Source organism: Oryzias latipes, chromosome 17 (assembly GCF_053564925.1).
Source record: "Oryzias latipes strain Hd-rR chromosome 17, Olatipes_Hd-rR_3.1".
Taxonomy (NCBI): domain Eukaryota; kingdom Metazoa; phylum Chordata; class Actinopteri; order Beloniformes; family Adrianichthyidae; genus Oryzias; species Oryzias latipes.
In genome coordinates this window covers 13330210-13352022 of record NC_136253.1, presented here as the reverse complement: position 1 = coordinate 13352022, position 21813 = coordinate 13330210, and the positions used below count along the sequence as shown (strand labels likewise).

General features: G+C 59.6%; 1 protein-coding gene across 1 annotated transcript; it reads right to left on the bottom strand.

Moving 5' to 3' along the window:
* Positions 1-19182: 19182 nt before the first annotated feature.
* LOC144986658 (uncharacterized) lies at positions 19183-21531 on the bottom strand. The gene is made up of 2 exons (XM_078934282.1): positions 20199-21531; positions 19183-20101 (listed from the first exon to the last, which is right to left on the bottom strand). Exons 1-2 carry the CDS (start codon positions 21382-21384, stop codon positions 19323-19325), a joined length of 1965 nt encoding a protein of 654 aa, XP_078790408.1. The 5' UTR covers positions 21385-21531; the 3' UTR covers positions 19183-19322.
* Positions 21532-21813: the final 282 nt, after the last annotated feature.

Genomic DNA, 21813 nt, shown 5'->3' with positions numbered 1-21813 from the left:
ACGCAACGTATCTCCTCCAAAGAAACAGGCTGTATTCTCGTGCCCCAGTGCTTGTCCCTGTCAGGGGGGACGTGCAGCAAAGTCCAGGTGGGTGTTTGTTCGGCAATGCCCTCCAAGAGTCTTCTTTCACAGCAGCGGATGACGCCGTGCATTCCGTTGGCAAGTATTGTCCCTTCGCCGGAGTAATTCGTGCAGAGTCACGCCACCCCCATGCGCCGCAAATCCGGGTCTCCGTTCTTCTCTGTTGCAATCGCGTACTCCACGAACAAGTGAGTCTTTCCCACGCGCCTCACCCGTACGGGCAACGCTGCGATGCCGGCCGCTATCAAAGCATTCGCTCCGCTCAGAGCATCAACGTCAGAGTCCCAACCGGCGAAATCTTCGTCTGGACAAGCGCAGCGGCCAAGGGGGTAGCGACCATCTTCCGTTCTACCACCCATTCCTTCGAGCTCCGCGTAAGTCGTCTCCTCGGATGAGGTTCTGACGATCAGCGTTCTGCGACCGTTGGTTTCACCCAACCGGAGCTTGTGCATTTTGAGGGTCTCCGTGAGTCTCCGTGATCTCAGAACGGTCAGGTTGCCTTTCTTCTTCTCGGCCCCTTGGGTCGTCCTCCCGTTGCCGCAGCCTCATTAGTATGTCAAAGGAAAAAGGCCCTGACGGGAGAGCTTTCCGTCTGATCAAAAAGTGAATTTCATGATCGCATCTGGAGCAAACTCGAAATGCAAGGGCACGCAATAAAGGCACAGAACCGCTTGACACAAGGACGTCGGTATGAAATCGATTTAAACACCACACAGACTACAGCATTTTATCTTTTGTTTGACTTCAACCATCCAAAACATGTTCCAAAAATAAAAGGATACAGAAGCAGCACACAATGAACCTAATGGCAAACATAATGTCTCAGGGCGGCAGCCCCACATCCTTCTCTCCCAAACAAGCGTTCCCGAGCCCAGGCTCCTATGCTCTGAACTGGTCCCCTCATGTGACAGCGGCTCAATTTCCGATCAGGGTGATTTCCGAAACCTCCACCACCGGCGCCCTGCCGCTAGCGTTGCTCGCCTTATCTACGTGATCCCAATGCGGCGGATCTGAACAGTTGACCGCGGCGGGTTGTGCAGATTTGACCTTTGTCAGCTTCGCCAAATTGTACAAGTACGGCTCCTCTGGGTTTGCGCCTCCCTCACGCGTCGCTACCATGTAGCACCTCGTCTCGCGGGCCGGATCGGGGTCTTTACTCAGCACGATGGCGTACAGGTGCTCCGTGGACGCCCCGTGGATCTCGTATCCTTCGCAAGGCGACCAGATAGCGACCAGCTTGCAGCTGAGAAGTTGCGATAGCTGTAGGAACGCTTTCGAGCACCGTAGATCCACGGCGCTGCATTCCCTGGCGACATCATCTGTGGTCTGGAGCACCCCGCAAAGGGTCTTCGGAGCGCTTTTGCTCTCACCCAAGTGTATGAGCCTCACGTCTTGATGGGTGTAATGCCGCACAATGTTTGGCAGCGATACGGAGGCCGAGCTCTCCCCGAGTCGCACGCAGTGGACACGTAGGTGCTCCGATCTTTCTGACTTGGCCTCCGTTTTCAAAAAATCAGGGCGCTTGGAAGAAGCGCAGTTTGATCGGAACGCGTCTCCGCCTGACGAGGCGGCCCTGTGTACTTTCGTCGGCGTGGACGCACCGGTTTTCGAGCCTTCGTCCACCTCCGTCAATTCGCTTGTGGGGCTGGCCTGCCGGGAGCCCAGGTTCAGCTTTCGCTTGGCCACCCTTCTCCAGGTGTCGCTGCAGGACGCTTCTGTGTGCTCCATCGGAGTTTGCTCCGTACACAGAGATGACACGGTTGTCCTTATGTAATTTTCATAGTCCTGGAACAGCGAGCCTCCGGGGGATCCCATCGCTTCATCTTCGCTGCGGTCGAGTCCTTTTAGCCTTCTGACGCAGTCGTGCCGGAGCAGCCGTGACACTCTCTTCGCAGAGCACAGCGCGGCACACCGGATTCTTTCGATCAGCTCCGTCTCCACTGCGCTTTTCTCCACGCCTATCAGTTGGCACACAACGGCCACGATACCTTTCAGAATCTCCGTTTCGTACGTGAGCTTTTCCGTGAGGCACTTTTGTCCGGCTATCGTCTCATCGGCCCATTTCAGACGTGTCAGGAGGGCCTTGGTCTGGCTCTGACTTTCGTCTGTCGCGGCTGCGTTCTCGGCGGCCAGCTCTCGACTCCGCTTCAGTTCGGCCTCCAGCTCGTTGACGCGTTTCGACCGGGACTCGTTTTCGGCCTCCGCTTGCTTCTCTCGGTCCTGCAGCTGGGCGATGAGCTTTGATGCGCGCTCCTCCTCCACCTTGCTTCGATCTAAGTGTTCTGCGGCCAGCTCTCGGCTCTGCTTCAGATGGGCCTCCAGCTCAATTACGCGCTTTGACAGGGACTTCTTCTCGGCCTCATTTCGCTTCATTTCGGCATCCGATTTCTTCGAGAGCATCAAGGCTGTCTCCTTTTCGGCTTTCATTTCCTTCACTTCGTTCTGCAGCTTCTCCAGGACTCGCCCCTTCTCGCTTAAGTCCTTCTTCGACGAGGCTATGACATTTTCAGCGAAACTTAACTCTTGCCGCAGCTCAGCCAAGTCCAAGTTTGCTTTTCTAACTTTGGCTTCCATCTCCATGTGCTCTTTTGCGAGGTCTATTTTCATCTGCTGATGGGCGGATTTGTCCGTGGTGTACTTCAGGCTAACCTGCCCCAGTTGATCGCTCAGCTCAGCCAAGCGGGACTCGTATGTTTTCTGGTCGCGAGCCTCTCTTGACGCGACTTGGAGACGCTCCGCTAAACTCTGGACTTTGTCATGCAGGACCCAGCCAACACTTACCACACTTCTCCAACAGGCGCGAACGTGTGAGGGACTGAGGCGGCCCTGTGGCTCAGCTTGAGGCCAGTGAAATGTACCACAGCCCGGGGACGCGGACTCAAGTGATTCCAGGGCACGCATCAGGGCCCGCTGCCCACGTTCGGCCTCCGCTTCATTTCCCCCGGCGAGTATCTCGGACACGACTCCCAGGGTTTCGTCCGCGAGTGCCAGTCCCCCAGGTTCCCTCACGAATGTCCGGTCGCGGAACATCTCCTGCACGGCTCCCGTCAACCGGTGAAGCGCCGCGTCGTAGCTGACGCAGAGTTCGGATGTCAGCTCGAATCCCAGCACCGCCTCTTGGCCCTCGGCGTAGGCCAGATTCTTGTGGAACCATTTGGCCAGGGCGTCGAATTGCCTATGGAACGCATGGGCTTCGTCAAGGGCTTCCTCCAAATAGCTGTTCCTCGTCGACGGGCGGTCTGCTGAGACGGCGGGATCGGTCCTCGATGTCGAGCAGGTCGCAGTAGAGCCCGAACGGACAAGTCCCGATATGATACCCAAGAACTCCGCAAGACTGTCCTTTCCAATAGTCTGACGAGAGAGAAGGCCCCCCGAGCTGCGCTCGGAGCTCGTCGGCCCTCCCGTTCGAGTAGTAGCTGCTCCACAACCTGAGGTAGGAGGGATCGTCTCCAACTGAGCGTCCGAGCACCTTCTCCCTGAGTTCGAGTCGAGCCCGTTTCTGCCAGATCCACCAGCCAGCATCCGGCTCCTCCTCGGCCTCCGCGTGACGGTGAAGCTCTTTGGCTTCGCTTCTCGGCTCATCCCCCTTGCTGCCTTCCAGCCCGCCGCCGTGCCTCCCGCCTTCCCTCAGCTCTTCCGCACTGACTCCAAATGTCCTACGGTGATTCAGGCAGAGCCTCCCGCCTTGCGCCGGCACCGTTGCGCACAGGGTCGTGCAGATTTTTCCCAAGAGCAGGCCGTCGATCTGAGACACAGCCAGAATCCTTAGGGCCGCTGGCTCGCAGGCCGAGGGGCAGACGCGGTTCGTGAAACCGCACCGTTGGCAGATTCGCCCCCAGGAAATCCCGGCGCTCCGCAGCTCTCGCGAGAGCAGGTCCAGTTCGCGAGACCAACGCGAAAGCGCTCCGCAGCACAGTGCGGTCAACACCACGGCCCAGTACGGCGCGCGGACCTGGCGGTCCGCTGAAATGACGTCTGGGCCTTCGGGCTCGACCACCTCGATCCCCGAGCGAGTGAGATGCGCTAGCAGCCACACGCCGGAGCTCGGTGGTGAAGGAGGCCTCAGGGGACTGTTGACCACCCAGCGGGACAGGGCTCCGGGGTCTGCGTCACCCTCTCGTCGCCACAGCACACTGGTGCCCCAGACGGCTTGCGTGGGGTCGGGGAGCCAGCTCGATTCTGACGCTCTGCCGTCAGTACGAAGCGCAGCGCGGGCCACGGTCAGCCGACTTTGTTCGTGCAAGATTTTAAACGCGAGCGGGGCTCCCAGCGTGGCCAGCGTCGCGACCGTGACCTCTCGCGCAACTCTCTCCCTTTCAGACAGGTCCCCGTCGCGAGACGCCGCGACCGTGTAGTAGGAGAAGCGGTTCAAGCTGGTATATATCGAGGACACTAGCTTCTCAGCCTTATCCGTTCCATGTCCGCAGGCCAGACTCGCTCCAGGTTCTGCTGTGTCGTAGTGCTCGGAGTGGCGCAGCTCAACCCAGGCCAGGGGTGCGCTGGCCAAAACGGAGATCCTTTTCACCGGGTAGCCCTTGGCATGTCGCTTCGCGGCTCTGAAATGCCTGTCCGTCACCAGACCATAACTCTCACTCCCCTGCGAGTACACCACCCTCAGGACCATGCAGCGCGCGCCTCGCAGAGCGCCGGGCCCGACTGGGATGAAGACGGGACCTCCTAGTTTCGGGCCGGTGAGCGTCACGCTCGAAGGCAACCTTTTCTCTATTTCGTAAAGCTGCACCCACGTGTACTCCAGAAGGACCGGAGCATCGGACCCCTCCAGCTCCACAACCAGTTGAGGCTCGGAAGGCCCCGTCGCGCACATGCCGTCTAAACCCGGATCAACTTGAGAGCTTAAGTTCAATTTAAACACCACACCAACCTTTTTTTTTTTGTTCATTTATTTGTCTCATACCATCAAAAACATGTGCCAACGGAAAAAAAAAAAGTTACACGAGCAGCACACACGAACATAATGGCACCGCCACACCGTAATAGCAGGGTGGCCTCCCGATGTCCTTCTCCCCCCCCCCCCTGAAATCCTCCGTCGTATGCGGAGTGCCGAGCTCACGTTCCTCTCCTCTGCGGAGTGCCGAGCTCACGTTCCTCTCCTCGGACTCGGCTGTCTCGCACGACCCCCGAAATTCGGGCTGTTCTTTGTGTGGGAGCCATTCTTCTGTAGATCAGTGGTCTACGACGCCGAGTTCTTTGGCTTCTCCGCACCATTATTGCATCGCCTAGGATCTCCGATCTTCTCCTAAGCGGTCTGTGGCGTGCCGCGGATCGAGGAGCACTCTGAGCCCTCCTGCCGCGGACTCCTCTTCTGCGTTCCCCTTCGTCGGTCGTATCGCCCGGAGAGGGGTCCTCTTCCATGACCGCTAAACTCTTGCGAGGGTCCACTATTTCACGCTTTCCTTCCTTCCTCTCCGAGATGGGGCGAGGCAGGGTCGCGATCATTCTGTCGTGATACCTCATGACGTACGGCTCGTAGTAGCCACGAACCCCGAACTCCACAAACCGCTGTCCCCATCCGCCTTCGGGCGCTGAAACGGCTCGCTCTATCCGGAGGGTTCGGAGAGGAGGTTGCGAAGACATCTCAGATGCCGATTCGTTTCCATGAACAGAACACGCAGCGTGTGTAGAGCGTGTCTAGGTCCACTAGTGAATGGTCTATTTGCAAGCGGGGCAGACGGTGTACGGTTTCGGGTCCGGGAAGGTCAGCGTACTAAGTGGCACATATTTTACCTAAAAAGGGGCCTAACGCGACGTGGTGACCTCACTCTGTGCGAGGAAACCTGCCACTTTGAATGGCTGAGTTTATGAGAGCCCCTGGAGCATACTCGAAACGCACTGAACTATTCTGAAGTGAACTACACACAGACTGTAATGTTGTGTCTTTTATTTGACTCGAACCATCAAAAGCGTGTTCCAAAACCAACCAAAAATTACACAAGCAGCACACAGAAACACAATGACACCAACGCGGCGTCGTGATATCGCAGGGCGTCAGCCTGACGTCTTTCTCCCCCTGAGATCGGGAGTCCCGAGCCCAGGCTCTCATGCCTCACACCCTCCCGGGCGGTCCTCGTCCCAACGCTCCCCTCCGATTTCCGCGTAGAAGCTGAGAGTGGTGTTGCTCGCCACGCCGTCCAAGTACTGCGAATCGTGCAGAGGATCGACGAGAGCAACGGGCGCTCCTGCCGAGGACGCCTCCTCCGGGATCTTGCCTTCGTTCGGAGCTGGGTCCTCTTCGACGACCGCCAAGCTCTTGTGAGCTCGGACTATCTCCTCGATCACGCGCTCCCTCCTTCCCAGCACATACACGGTGTCCAGGTACGCGGACAGGTTGTCGTACTTGCCCGTCTTCAGAGCGGGCCCTCCGCGAGGTCTTTGAGAAGAGGCGAAGCGGGCCTCGCTCCCGTAGTGTCTGTCCATTATGTCCCGAAACGTCGGGTCGGGCAGCTCGCAGACGCTTCGAAACACTGACGCCTCGGTCCCCGGTTCCCGGTCCATCTGGAGGGTCAAGGAGGGAGGGACAGGAGGACTCGAGGGGATCTCAGGTGCCGATTCGGTTTGATGCGCACAACACGCAGCGCGTGTGGAGCGTTTCCAAGTCCACTAGTACTTCGGAGAAAATGGTCTGTTTGCAAGCGGGGCACACGGTGTACATATGCTTCAGGTCGGTGAAGGTGCACGTGTTCACGGTCGACGTGCTGAGCGGCACGTTCGCCACCGGGGCCGCGCAGCAGGACGAGACGAATTTCATTTGTTCGAAATCGAACGCCACGTCGATGTTCCTGGGGTTGCCTTTCACTTCGGACGATCGGAACGTCTGGGTCTTCAGACACCTGACGCACCTCAGGTCTCCCTCCGCGGCCCGAGCCCGGTCCCGGCCCGGAAGCCCCACGGGTGCCAGCAGTATCTGTTTGTGGTTGTAGTCTATCCAGTTTATGTGACAGCTCAACACGGCGTACAGCAGCATCCGTCGTTCGGGGCTCTGGCTTCGCAGCTGCCCGAACTGCTCCCTGCTGACCATGTCCGCTGCTTCCCTGAGCTGCGGGATGCACGCCGCGGCCATCTCGAGCGGCCGGTCCGTCGTGTAAGCGGCGGCCAGCCTGTAATAGCAGCTCAAGGGCCACTCCGAATTTAGCGCGAGCATCGAGTGGCCCGAGGCCTTCACGCACTGAAATGCTCTGACGAGTTTGCAGTGGTACGACCGTCTCCTGGGGGCAAAGCAGAAGCGAGACCACTTCACGGGGTCTCCGCTCGACCCGTCGCCTTCCGGGCGGCTGCTCAATGGAGCAGAGGTCGTCCGGAGGGTGGCGAAAGGAGACACTGAGCGCAGTACACGTGTCACCCGTCTCCCGCGTTCGTTCGCTCCGAGAGCCGCTCGGCTCCGCCGCGACTTGGCCTGGGGGCCCGCTCCGCCGTCGAGAGGCGCTCCCGATTTCTCCCGAGAGGGAGGTCGGACGACGGAGCTGCCCTCTGCCCGCTGGTCCGAGATGAGCCTAAAAGCCTCCAGTCTGAGGGCCAGGGCCTTGTGCGAAGAGTGCGACTCGTCAAAAAACAGATCTTCTGCTTGGAACCTGTAGAAGTCAGCAAGCAGGGCCACCCTGAGCATTGCCTCGCGCACCCTCAGCTTGGACAGCTCGTTGCGGTCGGGCACAGTCCCCTCTCCAAACAGACCGTCTGAGCCGACCAGCACGGGGCGCAGAGTCGAATCCCAAAGGTTAGAGCACAGCGAGTAGGCTTCGCCGTAATCCTCGACCGGAGCTTTGGCCTTGCTCGTCAGCAGCCTGACCAGCTGAGCTCGAACGCTCGAACTGTCCCGAGAACCCTGTCTAATTTTGTTATGGCACACGGCGTGGTTGTGGAGGCACTCAAGGTAAGCCTGGACGAGGGCTGCTTTTGCGTGGCAACCGGACCGCACGACTCCGCCGTCGCTTACCCGTGCCCCGTGGAAGCTTTCGCGCCCGTGCTCCTCGGATCGCCCGTCACGCTGCATGTCTACTGCCCGGCCCTGTTCCCCGACAGGGTGTTGAGAGTGCACGCCGAACACCTGGGTCACTTCACCGGGATGAGGAACGTGCCTCGCGTGGACCCCCAGCAGGAACGAGCGCTCTTCTCAGGTCTGTGTGGACTGTTCGGCACAGAGCGAGTCCTCGGCCTTTACCGGGAGGCCCTGAACGTCGGAGACGGCGGCGAGGGAGCCCCGAGCCAGGACGGCGGAGCAATCGAAAAGCCGCCGATGAGCGACGGGGAGCTCTGCCCCTCCGTGTTCGTCAAGTTTCGCAGAGAAAACACGCGGGAGGCCAGGCGGATCGCATCTCTGGCTAGCCAACTGACGGGGTTGTTCGACGTGGAGGATCTCAGAGAGAAAGCGATCCCCCACGTCAAGGGAGAGGAGCCGGCTCACATGTTGTTTCTGTTTCTCGTCCAGCTTACGGCCGTGTTCCTCAGCTCCTGCCTGGACGAAGCTAGCCTCGCCACGCTCATGAGCGTGGCTCTCTCCCCGTTCCTTGAGGGCAACTTCTGCGACCCCCTGTGCGCCGCCACCCTGCTGAAGCCCATGTTCATCCCGTGGTTCGAAGCGTTCCCCAGGAAGGCGGACGGCCCGGAGGCGAAAGCAGACCCCGAAGCCAAGCTGAAGTACTACAGGCTGTACAAGGGCTACGAGATCACGAACGATGGTGCGGACGTCTCTTCCGTGCTGGAGGACGACCTCACGTGGACCAGCGCCAGCTTGCAGCTGCGCACTCTGGGCTACAAGATCGAGGAGAGCCTTAGCAAAACGCTCTGGTTCGTGGCCCCCCAGTTCGGAGACAGGCTGCGCATGACTCGCGACTCATGCATCGGGAAAATGGCCGTGTCCCCGGGCGAGCACGTCAACCTCATCCGCTCCTGCCTGCTCTGCGACAACGTGATGGCCTACGTGCAGTGCGCGCTCTTCGGCACGATCCGCAACATGCTGCCCTGCCACGCCAACAGCGAGTTCTGTGAGACCGTGATGGCGGCCCTGAACGGCTCCATGAGGAGGTTTGCGGCCGAGGCGCGTCACCAGAGCAGAGAGCTGTTCTCTCGCCTGGAAGGGTGGAGCGGCCCCTGCGCCGGCAACTGCCTGTACACGTCCGGCGTCAGTTTCGCTGGTCAGTCCGAGGGCAGGAGCCTGTTCTTCGGCAAGATCTTCACCGGCCCCGAGGACAGGAAGCCTCCGGGCAAGTACAAGACGGCATTTGGAGACTTTTCCAGCGTCACTCTGGGCCTTTCGCTCAAGACGGGCTTGCTGGAGGCGCTCAGGGTCGCGCTGGAACGGGACGAGGCGCCCAAGGCGGGCTGCGGATTGAGGCGCGAAGCCGGCGGCCGCATGCAAAAGATGCTCTCCACGGCCCAGGAACCCGTGTGCGCGGAGAGGGTGGTGACCGAGGTCGCTTTCTTCGCTCGCTATCACCACAGGTTCAACTCCGGAGAGTTCACCGAGGTGGGTTGCGTGAAAGCCATGAGCGAGCCCGGCTTCAACGAGCAGATACACAAGGACGTGCTGGACGACAAGAGCGAGTACCGCCTGTCCCTCGCCCACGGCGCACTGCCGATGTGCGCGCTCACGCTTTCCATGACCATGAGACAGGCCGTCATGATGACTTTGGGGTTCTTCTGCGTGGAGCTCGCGCACGGAGCTTACGCCGGGGCCAAACTCAACTACAGTACGCTGTGCTCCCGCTTGGTCTCCCTCTCCACCGTGGCCAAATTCAGGCACGGGAAAGACAGCGACAACACGAACGTCTTCCAGGCGTTGTACGGCAACTGCCTGAAGCTGACGTGCGCCATGTTCAGCAAACCGAATCCGCACGCACCGATAAACTATCACGATCTAGATCTAGTCGAGTGGCTGCACCCCGACAACCCTCGCCTCCCCTGCTACCTGCGCAAATCGCTGGCCATGATAGGAGGCACCAAGGCTCGAGTTAGAGACATAATGCGGCAGCACGGACTCTGCTACAACAGAGTTATGTTCAGCGATGGCCAGCGCCGGTTGCTGTTCTCCCACGCTTTCGCCAACACGGACTGCCTGATCCACGCACCGGTTACGATCTGCTCCAGCCTCAGGCTGTTTTCGAACACCCAGAAGTCGTTCGGGTCGCTCAAGGCCTGCAGGTGGGGCTGCTACTACCGAGTGACGATCATGAGCAACGGCTGCGTGAACACGGCCCTGTATACGAACCGCGGATACGGGGGCTTTGACGGCATCGCCTCTCAAGGCAGCGCCACCGGGGACGAGGTGTTGGAGAGGATCAAGCGAGAGGTGTCTCGCGTGTTGCCCAGGATCGACGTGGGCCGTATCAGGATGATGGCCCCGGAGATGAAGGAGACGGAGTTTGCAGCCCTGGTGTCCGCGGTGAAAGACAGCAACATCGAGGTCACCGGGCAAATGGACGGCGACGCTGAGCTTGAGCCGTGGCAGGAGGATGGCGCGGGGGAAGAAAATGCGAAACGCCCCTTGGACCACTCTGTCGGCGCCGACGACGCCAAGAGAGGTCGCTGGGATGCCTGTGAGACTGGTCGGGTGTCCGAGGACGAAGAATTTTTCTTTTTGGAGTGAGTCGATGGTGGGGTGTGTGGGCTGTGATAGATGGAAAGGAAGAAAAAAAAAAAACCAACAACTTTGCACTTGGAATGTGGTTGAAAGCAAACATGTGCGAATAAAAATGTTGTGAGAGAACAAACACAGAGTCGTCTGGTCATTTTCTTGTCTCCAGCCTTCACAAACTTACGAAATGAAACGCGTTTGGCCGCGACGGCTCTACCTCAGCCGCGACACCGAGCTCAAGTGACAACCAGAGGCCCAGTGCTGAGGAGAGGGCCGACAGCGAGAGGTGTCGCTCGGGCTGCCTCAGAGTACAGAGACTTTTTTTTTTTCATTTAGAGAGTGACACAGAGTGTGTACAAACCGACGGCGAGCGGCCGGGGAGAAGAGAGCAGGGGAAGAGGCTGGGGCGTCGCGAAAGCATGCCGCAGACCGCTCCGTCGTCCGTTTAGATGATTTTGCGAAAGAGGAGACAACACTTGTGTGCGGTTGGAAAGTGATTGAAAGCAAGCCTACGAATAAAGAATAAAGTGACATGACAAACACAGCCGTTTTCATTGTTTTATTGTTTCGCTGCCTCGAGTCTTCACGAGTGTAAGAAATGAAGTATGTTCAGGTGTAACAGCTCCACCGTGAGCATCAGCTGCCGGTAGGCGCAGCCCAGAGCGTGCAGATCCAGTCGCACGCAGAAAGCGAATCGGGACTCCATGCTCCCGATGGTGTTTCCCAAGCGGCCCTCCTGCGTCGTCCCGACGGGCCTTGTTTTGCGACGGGCCTCCAGTCTGCGCAGGGATTCCTCGGCCCTGCTGTAATCGAGCTCCCCGCAGCGGGTCAGCTGCAGCTCTCCGGGCTGCACGCGCGCGCTCACCAGAGGGCTGAGGGCCCCGCAGACCGACACGAGCATTTCCGAGTTTGCCGTCCGCTCGCGGGCCACGGGACACGCGAGGTTGGTGAACTTGGACCTAGGCGTTTCTTCCCTGCCGTGGTGTCGATCGCGCGGGTCGCGGGGCTCTTCGAAGGAGCACAGCCCGTACATGTTCATGAACTGGTACGAGGTCGAGGCCGTGCTTTGCCTTTCCACGTGCTCGCGCACCATGTCTTTTATGTCAGAGAGGGCTTTGGCCCTCAGTTCGCCGTACAGCCTCCTGTATTCCGCGTCGATAGGACTCTCTCCTTGGTCGTCGTCCTCCTCCCTGATTCTCTTGGGCGCAGGAGGCTCATCGTTCGGCTCGCCTTCGCCCTCCCAGTTCGGGAGCGAGCCGTAGCATGCTTTGACGGCGCTCGCCACGAAAAAAAGTTCGGGGATGTCCGCGGGACGCGAACCTCCCGTTTGCGTGGACATAACCGACTGCGCCCACTTGATCCGATACCTGGTTGACGAACTCGGAAGCGCCGTCCCTGTGGTTGTACTGTATGGTGTTGTGTCTCCTGTTGAAGTGGCTGAATCCCGAAAAGGCGCTACGCCAAAAATTTGTCCAAATGCTCAGAGTTTCCTCCAGGTGAGCAACGCTGACAGAGGACGGGTAGCTGCACACCAGCCTCACGTCCGAGCCGAGCTCGGTCACGGGATCCCGGTCTCCTTCGGCCCCGTCCTCCCGCTCGGCGAGTCGACGTTCCAGACGCCTGGACACGTTCTCCGCCATCCTCAGCAGCCCGGGATCCTCGCACTCGGACCTGAGCTTTTCCAGAGCCGCGCGAGGACGAGAGGTGACCTCGGTCAGAAATCCGCGCACCAGCAGGACCTCTTTGCCTTCGGATATCATGGAGGCCATCATCTTGCTGAGGCTGTGGGACACGCTGGCGGACTTGTGCTTGGACACCGAGGCGCACGCGCCCGACTGCAGCAAGGAGTCGGGCAGCTCGGCGTTCAGCAGTCCCAGCATGTCCGTCTGTTGGTTGCAGGCGAGGGCTCGCGACAGGTTGTCCAACAAAGGTCTGTCGGTCGCGTTGCCTACCACCGAGATGTTAGCGTCCCGCTGCTCGGCCCTCGAGGAAGGCATCACGTCTGCCACGCGCGCCAGCGACGACCGATCGGCCCCCGCGCTGGTATACACGTGCCTCGCCGCGGCCTCGTTCAGACCCCTGGTTATCCTGGCGAAAAGCGTCCTCCAGTTCTTGACGGTGTCGTGAGCCCTCTCTGCCAAGGAGGAAAAGGAAGGACCCGAAGCCGACCAGCTGCTGTCCCACACCGACGCTCGTCTGTAGAGGACCCCGTCCACCACCGTGGTGACGAGAGCGGTGCGCTTGTCGTAGAAGGCCAAGCACAAGGAGGCTCTGCACTCGGGCACCACCGGGCACCGTCCGTGTTCGAAGTTCTTCATCACACCCCATAGAGTCACCACAGACATCTTCAGCTCTGTCTCCTTCACGGGGTTCCGAACGAAAGCCTCGCGCTCTCCCCTCACCCAGTCCGCGACTATCTTACACACCACGGCCGCCGGCGCGCAGGGCACCGACGCCATCATCAGCAACTTGGCTGTCTCCGCCAGACTGTCCAAGGGAACTTCGAGCACGCGAGGAAGCGCCTCGTCGTGAGCCTCCTTCTCTTGGATCGCTTCAGCCGCGGCCCCGGGAGGGCTGAGGCCGTCCGGCGACACCACAAACAGGCGTCCGGCACTACGGGGCGGGGCCGCTTCGACATCTTTCCTGCATCGCTTGCTGGGGCGCGCGTCCGGCCCGCCGGAGCCCGAAACCATGTTGATCACGGCAGCTTTACCAGACAGGCCGAGGCCGAGGGATCTGATTTTCTTCCACGGCAGGAAAAGGCAAGGCACGAAGCCCGCCAGCACGGTCCAGCGGATCATGTTTCTCAGGGTGCTTTTGATGTGCCCGCAGCAGGGGCGGTTGGCCACGTAGTGCCCGACGAGATAGCGGACCAGGCACGCGGCGCTCTCGCTGTTGCTGCCCAGCACGTTGCACAGCAGCAACTCCACTGACAGGGCCGGGCTGAAAGTGTTCACGATCTCCTCTATCACCACGGCCAGCTGCGGATCCTCGCTCACAAAAGCCCACGACGCGACGTCCCTGTGTAGCGGCAACAGGTCGTAGCACTGCTCGTAGCAGTCCCAGCGCGCCTCTCCGCGGGGGCGATTACGGTTGCGTGCACGATGAGCGCAACGGCCGTTCCTGAAGTCCTCTAGAACCCTCGCGTCCCCTCTGTCCGCCAAGGCGCACTCGGCCAAGGCCGCCTCCCGGACGTCGAACGGTTCTTCGTCCGCCTTCATCGTCACAATTCTGTTCGACTCGACTTTCGGACGGTAACCGGGAGGGGTTAATGAGAATCCGCTCCTCAGCTCCTCACCCGTACTCAGCTGCTCCCGCCGCGTCTTCGACCCCTCTCGTCGGCCATGTTCTGCGTACTGTTCAAGGCGCTCTGCTGCCTTTGCGGCAACGGGCGGACGGCGCGCTGCCTGAGCGGGTACCGTTATGAGGTCCTCGGAGACAGCGGCGACGAGTACGGCGTCGAGGAAGGCGACGAGGCGGACGAAGCCGAACCTCGCCTCAGGGACTTCGCGCTGACGCGCAAGAGAGCTATCGGCCTGACCAGGTTGAAACTGAAAGTTATCAACTCCGCCTCGGACGTCACGGTCAAAATGACCCAAGCTTACTAACTTACGAGGGCAGGTGCCGCGAGGAAATGCTGGCGGCTTTGAGCAAGCTCCCACCTTACGCGCACGGGACCCAGATCGACAGACCTTACAGGAAAACGCCAGCCTCGCGCATCGGAAGCGAACGCAACGGAGCGATCGTGTGAGCGCAAGGGTCCCTTTTGCCGAAGAGGGGGGGGGTGAAAAGGAAAAAAGAAAAAGAAAGAAAAAATAAATAAATCACCATGAGCGTGGTCAAGACTGACCCCAGCGTTTACTCGCTGAGATCTCTGGAGGCTGCCAAACGACTGGTCAAAGCGCCTGGGTTTCTGGCCGACTCGACCGGGGCGTTCTCCGAGCTCGTGGCGGAGAAGGTGATCAGGGCGTCCGCGGCCAACACCTCGGTGTCGGCTGACGCGGTCGTGATGATACTGCAGGCCCACATGGGAGTGTCTCTCTTCAAGCAGCAGAAGGACACGAGCCGTTTGCTGGCGGGCTTCGTGTACAAGATGTTGATCCCGGACAAGTCCGTGCCCACGGGCACGCGGTTCACGAGGCGTTACAAGATCACGGATCAGCGAGAGGCCCAGAGAGGTACCTACGACACGGTGGGAAACGGGGTTCGGACCAGGGAGTACAGCCAGGTGTTTCAGCACACGTCCAAAGTGGTGACCATGCAGTTTGGATTTCTGCTCGGCATCACGGTGCCTTCCGTGGCGGAGGAGCTGATACGCAGGGAGCTGGAGCAGGCCAGGACTTCGTGGGAGCTCACCAAGACCATAGAGGTCCTGGAGTACTGCGCGGCTCAGCCCACGCTCACGGACAGGATCTGCCAGAAACTCGCATCCCTCCCCAGAGCGGAGAAGCTGGACTCTGTGCTGACGATGGCCGAGCTCATGTGCGGCACCGTGAACGCGCATCCGGATTCTTTCGTGTGCGTGGTGGAGAACGCTCGCAGGGTCCTCTGCAGCGACAGGCCAGAGGTCCTCGTCATGGGAGACACCCTTTTCAGGGTGGTGTCCCAAGACTCCAGCGCCGTCAGGACGCGCATCGCTTGCGAAAACGTGAAGCTCGCGCCCGAGTTCTGCGTCTACACCGCCGCCGACGAGAAGTCGCGGGGCGACGGGGTCCACGAGTTCACCATGGAGTTGGTCAACAAACGCGAGCTGGGCGACGGGGACCTGGCTTTCGCGGACGACTCCAGCTTCAGGGACCAGGTCACGGAGATGCCGGTGAACCACATTCTGATCGGCGGCGGGCGTTCGGTCGGCATTCCCATCGCGCTGGTGGACGGCGTGCAGATGGAACACGGATGCGGGAGGGAGACGTCCACGGAGCACAAAGCTTTCAGCAACACCCAGGGTTTCAAGTGGGAGTACTTCACGGTGGGCTGCACGGCTCCGGCGCTCGGCCAGATATCGCCGTCCAAAGTGCTCTCTGCCACTGACTCCGAAGAGGTCGGCTACAAGCAGCTGGCCCAGCGATCGCCCTCGGTCTCGTACCTGCACCAGTACGACGGCGCCGTGGTCTGCGTGACGCTGAGGGAGCTGCACCGCCTCGGCAGTCCTCGAGCTCTCTTCGGCAGGGAGCGCAGGGACAAGCTGCAGGGGGACTTGAACGCCTTCATGAGGAACGGACCCAGAGGGATCGCCGTGGGACGCATGGCGCAGTTGGTGCACAGCGATGACTGGTACCAGAAGATCAAGAACCCTGCGTCGCTGCTGGAGTTCGACGTTCGAAACATGGTTGTGCCCGAAGCCCCGGACGACGCCTCTCACGGATCGGCCGCCGTCGAGCCCGTGCGCTGGGTCGTCAGGCCCAGGGTGGCCCTGTTCAACACCTCCGCCATGAACAGCCTCTCCAACGAGATCGCGCAGATCGGAAGCGAGCTCCTCGCCCGCTTCGGAGACAGCGAGCACGCCAAAACCGTGACCCTCAACCTCACCTTTCTCAGCAAAGCCCTGGATTACCGCGGTGGTGCGCAGCGCATGCTGGAGATGAGAGGCAAGATTCTCGCGAACCAGCCCATCCGTGACTTAGAAGTGGATGGGTGGACGAGGGGCCGCCTGTTCTGGTCCTGGATGGCGGACCCCATATGCGCCGTGTACATGCGAAAGGCGCTCGGGGCCAAGGAGATCGGCGCCAATGCGCCTGATTTCACCGTGGAGGAACGGGAGGTCCTGGTGCAGCTCGAGGGGGTTGATAACCGGAGTGCTGGCACTGTTTAGAAACGTGGTGGGGGACAGGGCGAACTCTGTCGTGGCCTCCATGCCCTGCTGCTTCAGCCACCGGCGCTACGCGGCCATGGATGGGTCCCAGGCCACGGTCAACGAAAGCGGATATCCAGTCTGGTTCACCTTGGACGACATGGACTACTGCAACCTGATGTATTGGATCATCCTACCGAGCCTGGGGGCGAGGGTGTATCGCCGGCAACCCGTCGTCGAAAACGAAGCCCACGCGATGCGCGACCCGCTGAGGTACAGGGACGGGGAGCCGAACCTCTCTCTCGAGCTGGGCATCGACGGCAACCTAGGATTGACCGTCGCCCGTCTGACCGGGGAATGCGTCTTCTCCAGGGTGGCGCCCGAGGCCTTCGCCGAAGACGCCAGCGAGCAGTTCGAGCCCACGGCCTCTCGCCACGTCTCCTGCACGGACCTGGGATTCCACAGGAACTCTGTGGTCACGTACATGTGGTCGATAAGACTCAGGAAGATCTCCGGCATCGGAAACGACCTGGCCAAAGCGCTCCTCGGCATGCACTACAGCACCCTGCTCACTCACGACGTGGTCAGGGATCACTACGACACCGTCTACTACTCCGGCTTGTCCTACCTGATGTTCAGGGGAGTGAGGTTCACGGGCTGCGGAGTGTCCCTGATGCAGCAAAAGTCGGCTCTGTACGCGCTGGGCACGCAGGTGCTGTGCAACCCGACGGCGAACAACACTCACCAGGTGTGCACCGTGAACCAGTACTGCGAGTCGGTGGTGATACCGGACACCCTGGAGTCGCCCGGGCTTTACATCCCCAACCTGTACATGAAAGACGTGCGAGGGGGAGACGTGCACCTGGAGGGGCGCGGAGGGCCGTACGACATGGTGATCGCGGACGCCTTCAACGGCTTCTGCCCGGAGTCCGACAGCGCTTGCGGCTACCGCAGGCCGTACATCTTCACCACCGGCCGGTCCCAGAGCCTGCAGGGACTCACGGGCGAGGTGCCCTTGGATCCGCTCATGCGCTCGGAGGCCTACACCTGCATGCCCACTCTGCTCAGACCCTTCAGCTCGGCGCTCAGGTCGCGAGGCAGACGCAGAGGCGACGGCGGAGAGGACAGCAACCATAGCGTCTACTGCGAAGCCCTGCACGCGGCGGAGTTCGAAAAGAGCGTGCTGGATCACGTGGGGGACCTCTTCAAGGACACCACGGAGAGAGCGAATGGGAACAAGCGGGCCACGGACATCATGCAGCCCTCGCTCGGGGTGGCTTTCTGCGGTACTTACAGCATCGGGAAGACCTCGGACAGGAAGCTCATGAGCGCCTGCGCCGCGACGGGCGGCGAGCCCCTCGTCGACAGGCTCGCGCCCAGAATCAGCGGCACGGGCCTGTTCGCTTGCAACCCCATGCAGACCACCGCTCGGTTGATAGCTCCCATATTCAGCAGGATATTCGAGAGCCCCAACCATGGTCGCAGGCTGTTCTTGTGAGGGAGGAAACGGAACGTAAAACGGGCGAAGCGCGCGGGAGAAAGGAGAGAGAAGAGAAAGCAGGGAGGAAGGATGCCTCGGGTCAGGGGGCCCGGCTTAGCGCGCAAGGTGGCCCGCGGACTCTGGGCCTTTGCTGAATTGGTGCTTTTGTGCGGGGTCAATTTCTTCGTGACCCTGTACATGCACCCAGTTGACCGCGAGCGCGCCATCGCCTTGATTAGGAAGAGGGAGGAGGCCGAAGTGGACGCCGCCATCAACACAGTGGCCAGGTCCATCACGGGCCTGGACGCGAACATAGAAATGATCAAGGGGATCATCGGCTCCGAGTCATGTGACAGGGCCGTGACCGCCGAGTACGTGAACGAGCTGCGCTCGGCCGAGACTCAGAGGGACCAGCTCCGCTACATGTTCATGGCGCTCAGGGGCCGGATCGATGCTGTCAGGCTGGTGGGCGCGGTGGACACTCTGTCAGACAGCGTGGGGCTTCAACTCAACGGTTCGGCCAAGATAAACAGGACGGTGCTCGCCTTGAACGTCCACAGGGACCTCGACGACATGAGGGAACCGGTGTCTAAAATGACGGTGGAAGATGCCAGCGGGGCTTACGAAGACGGCCATCTTACTCAGAGGCACCCTCACTGGCTCGTGTGACCGCCCTTAAACTGGGTAGTCCCGCTACGGTTCTCTGATGGGGAACGCATATAAATTCCTACCGGAAGGTCTGGGTTGTTGGGGTTTCAGGGCTTTTCTTTTCTTTTCTTTCTTAGTGTACCTGCCCTTTGTATAAAGTGTGTCTCTTTTGCTGTGCTGCCTTTTTTGTTTTGTTTTCAAATGCAACAGTGTTTGACTGTCTGTGTGTGTTGATCTTGTAACAAATTCTGAATAAAATAATTTCTGAAAACACAACTGCTTGGCTTGTTTCCATATTCTGTTTGCCAAGAAATGTAGAGAGAAGATGTGAGACTACAGTAGGCGTACTTCAATCAACAGCAATTTGATTTTATTCAAAGTACAAAAGGAAAATAAGTCTTACATTTCAAGAGGGTACAGTTCATGTGATTGGATTGCATGCTGAGGGTACAGTTCATGTGATTGGATTGCATAGTATGAAAAAGAAATGCACGAGGTAGAAAGACAACTACGCAAGCCTTCGCTGTTTCAATGGCAGTCACAAGGAATAACATCTGCTTGTCGAAAGAAACCTCTGAGATAACTGTGGTAAAGAAAACAAATTGTAAAAGAGTAAAAGCAAAACACTTCGATGACAATTCCTATGCAATCATGTTCCACACACCTGTTTTTTTCAAAAAAAAATATAATATAAAAAAATGATGATGAAATAATGTGAACATTGTGAGCAAAAATGTTCATACGTAGACATTTTTGTCACCTTCGTAGCAAATGGGTCGGGTCAGCGTATTTCCAGTCTCCGAGTTACGGTGGCAGTCGCTGAACTCCTCTGCCACGTTCATGTAAAGCGTCTGGGATTGGCAGCAAGACAGCGGCCTGTAGTCGAACAGAGCGGCCGCAGCTGCGTTTTTAGCCGAAAACACATCTGCGTCCAAGGCGAAGGGTCGTACCCTTTTGTGTACGTAGCTGGGATCCGCTTTCTCCATTCCGCTTCGGGCGGCAAGCTCAGCGATGGCTTGAACGATGGTGGGTCCATCGAGCGGCTTGCAGTCCAAGACCACGTGGATGTCCCTTTCAACGCGCCCGCCGCCTTCCCTTGAGCGGTACTGCACGGTGAACCACGTGCGCAGGAGGAAAATCATCCTCTTGAACTTGACCTCGGACACCGTCTCCCTCAAAGAACTGTCGATCAGTGGGAGGACTCTCATGCTCCCACCCTGGCACACTCTGGTGGTGCACCACGCTGCCAAGACGATCTGTTCCTTGAACACGAAACAGCACCAGTGAAAGTAATGCGTGCCCATGTCCACGTCGAACAGCCGCGGCAGGTGCACGTCGGGCCCGATGGCCGCCTGGGTGCTCTCCGGGCACCATTTCCCCACTAGCACGCGGTCCCAAAACCCCGGGATGTGAGGCATGCAAACGTATCTGTAGGCATCATACTCAGGCAAGAGCTTATTTTCCCAGTAGGTGAAAGACATGTCGTTTGCTGGATTCTTTATCAGGGTCTGGAACGCTGCGTAAAAAAAAAAAAAAGAGAGAGAAATCAGAGAGAGGAAAGTCAGACTCTTGAAGCTGTGCAAGGTCGAGGTGCTAGAGGGTGTGCCTCTTACCTCGCTGAAGTTCCTCGTCACTTGGCGACCCTTCGGCCAACATCCTTTCAACGCATTCCTCTTTTTCGATCCTCGTCATGAAGCGGTCGCTACCTTCTCGCTCCAGTTCCCAAGCTCCTACAGCCTCCATCTCCGGCATGTCAGCCAGCGCGTTTGCCGTGGCGTTCACCATTCCGTTCTCGGAGACGACCCAGTGCTTTCGGCAGCCTCCCTGCGCTCTGATGCACAGCGTGCACAGGACGCATCCGCAGAGGCACTGCACGGGTCGATTGAGTTGCAGGAGATACCCGCAGCACACCGGCGCACGGTTGAAAACCCGTCTGCATGATGGGCAAGTGATGAGATCTTCGAGCGTGGATAGGGAGACGCCGGGGATGCCGTCCCAAGGGCGCGGCCCCGCGCTGCCCTCTGCGCTCCAGCACGCAAGCTCCTCTTCTGCGGGCGTCCTGGGCTCGCGTCGGTTGGACTCCACGGAGAAACAGAGCCCTGGAGACTCACTCTGCAGCGCTGCGCCGGGCTCGTCTTTCGGCGGCTCGACATCAGGCTGCGAGCTCGGGCGTCCGTCCCCTCCATGGTCGAGATCTTCGTCACCCGTCTCGGGTGGCGGAAGTAGAGAGCCTGGAAGCTCAATCGTCTCCGCGCAAGTCGAAGCGACCCGAGGAGGAACTTGGTAACCGTTTGGGGGTTCCGCCGCGCGCGGCTCGATGCAATCGGGGTACGTGATCAAGTTGATGTCGTCGTACGCTTTCGTGATGACGCTCTCGCACAGCATGGCGCTGGCTTCTTCCTCCAGCGTACCGTACTCCTCGTCCTCAGTCGAAGTCAAATAATATCTGGAGGGGTTTCTGTAACGCACCCACAGTGACACAAAAGACAACTTGTGAATATCACCTTCAAACCATGCCTCCCAGGATCGACGGGGATACCCACGGCTGGCCGCTGATGCTCCAGATGGCAGTGTGCAGCTCTTCGTCCATTCGCTTCGCGACCTCGACGCCTTCCTCGGACTCCGGGACGTCGATCTCCCCCGGGCGGAGCGAGCGTTCGCTCTCCGCGCCTCGGTCTTGCTCCGTGGCGTCCACTGGGCTAGGCGGAGGCGCCGGAGTGGGCTCGACGTGGTTTGCTTTCCGCAGGGCTTCGAGTCCAACGCAGATTGCGCCTCCCGGTACCGGCTGTCGCCCTCCATCCGCGAGGGCCTCGCGACACCCCGCGCTTTCAGCACCAGGACACAGAGGCTCGCCGCGAGCCTCTTCCGCCTCGTCTTCGGTTTCCTCCGGAGAGGCCGCCTCGTTTTCTACGCGCCCCCGACTCTTGTCGTCTTCGTCCGAGGAGGAGGCGCTGACATCAGATGGACTGCACGCGCGCTCTTTGGCCTCGTACTCGTCCGTGCGAATTTCGCCCTTCTCTTCTTCGCCCTCGCTGTGCTCGCCTTCGCTGGAGCTGTCTTCCTTTGTCGAACAACACCCTAGTCTCCAAGGCCTGGTCGCGGTGTCTCGCTCCGTGCGACGGCCTCTCCGCGAGGACGACGATTGGGGGTTCGCGCGGTCAAACTTGCAACCGGCGTGAGGCACAGCCCAGCGAACTGCCTTTCGCCTGCCGTCGTGAGCTTCGCCGA

Excerpts from the sequence above, each read along its gene's own strand:
- LOC144986658 (XM_078934282.1), bottom strand. The coding sequence starts at position 21,384 with ATGGAGGGCGACAGCCGGTACCGGGAGGCGCAATCTGCGTTGGACTCG. Across the intron at positions 20,102-20,198 it reads TGACGAGGAACTTCAGCGAG|CGTTCCAGACCCTGATAAAG; the intron begins GTAAGAGGCACA and ends TTTTTTACGCAG.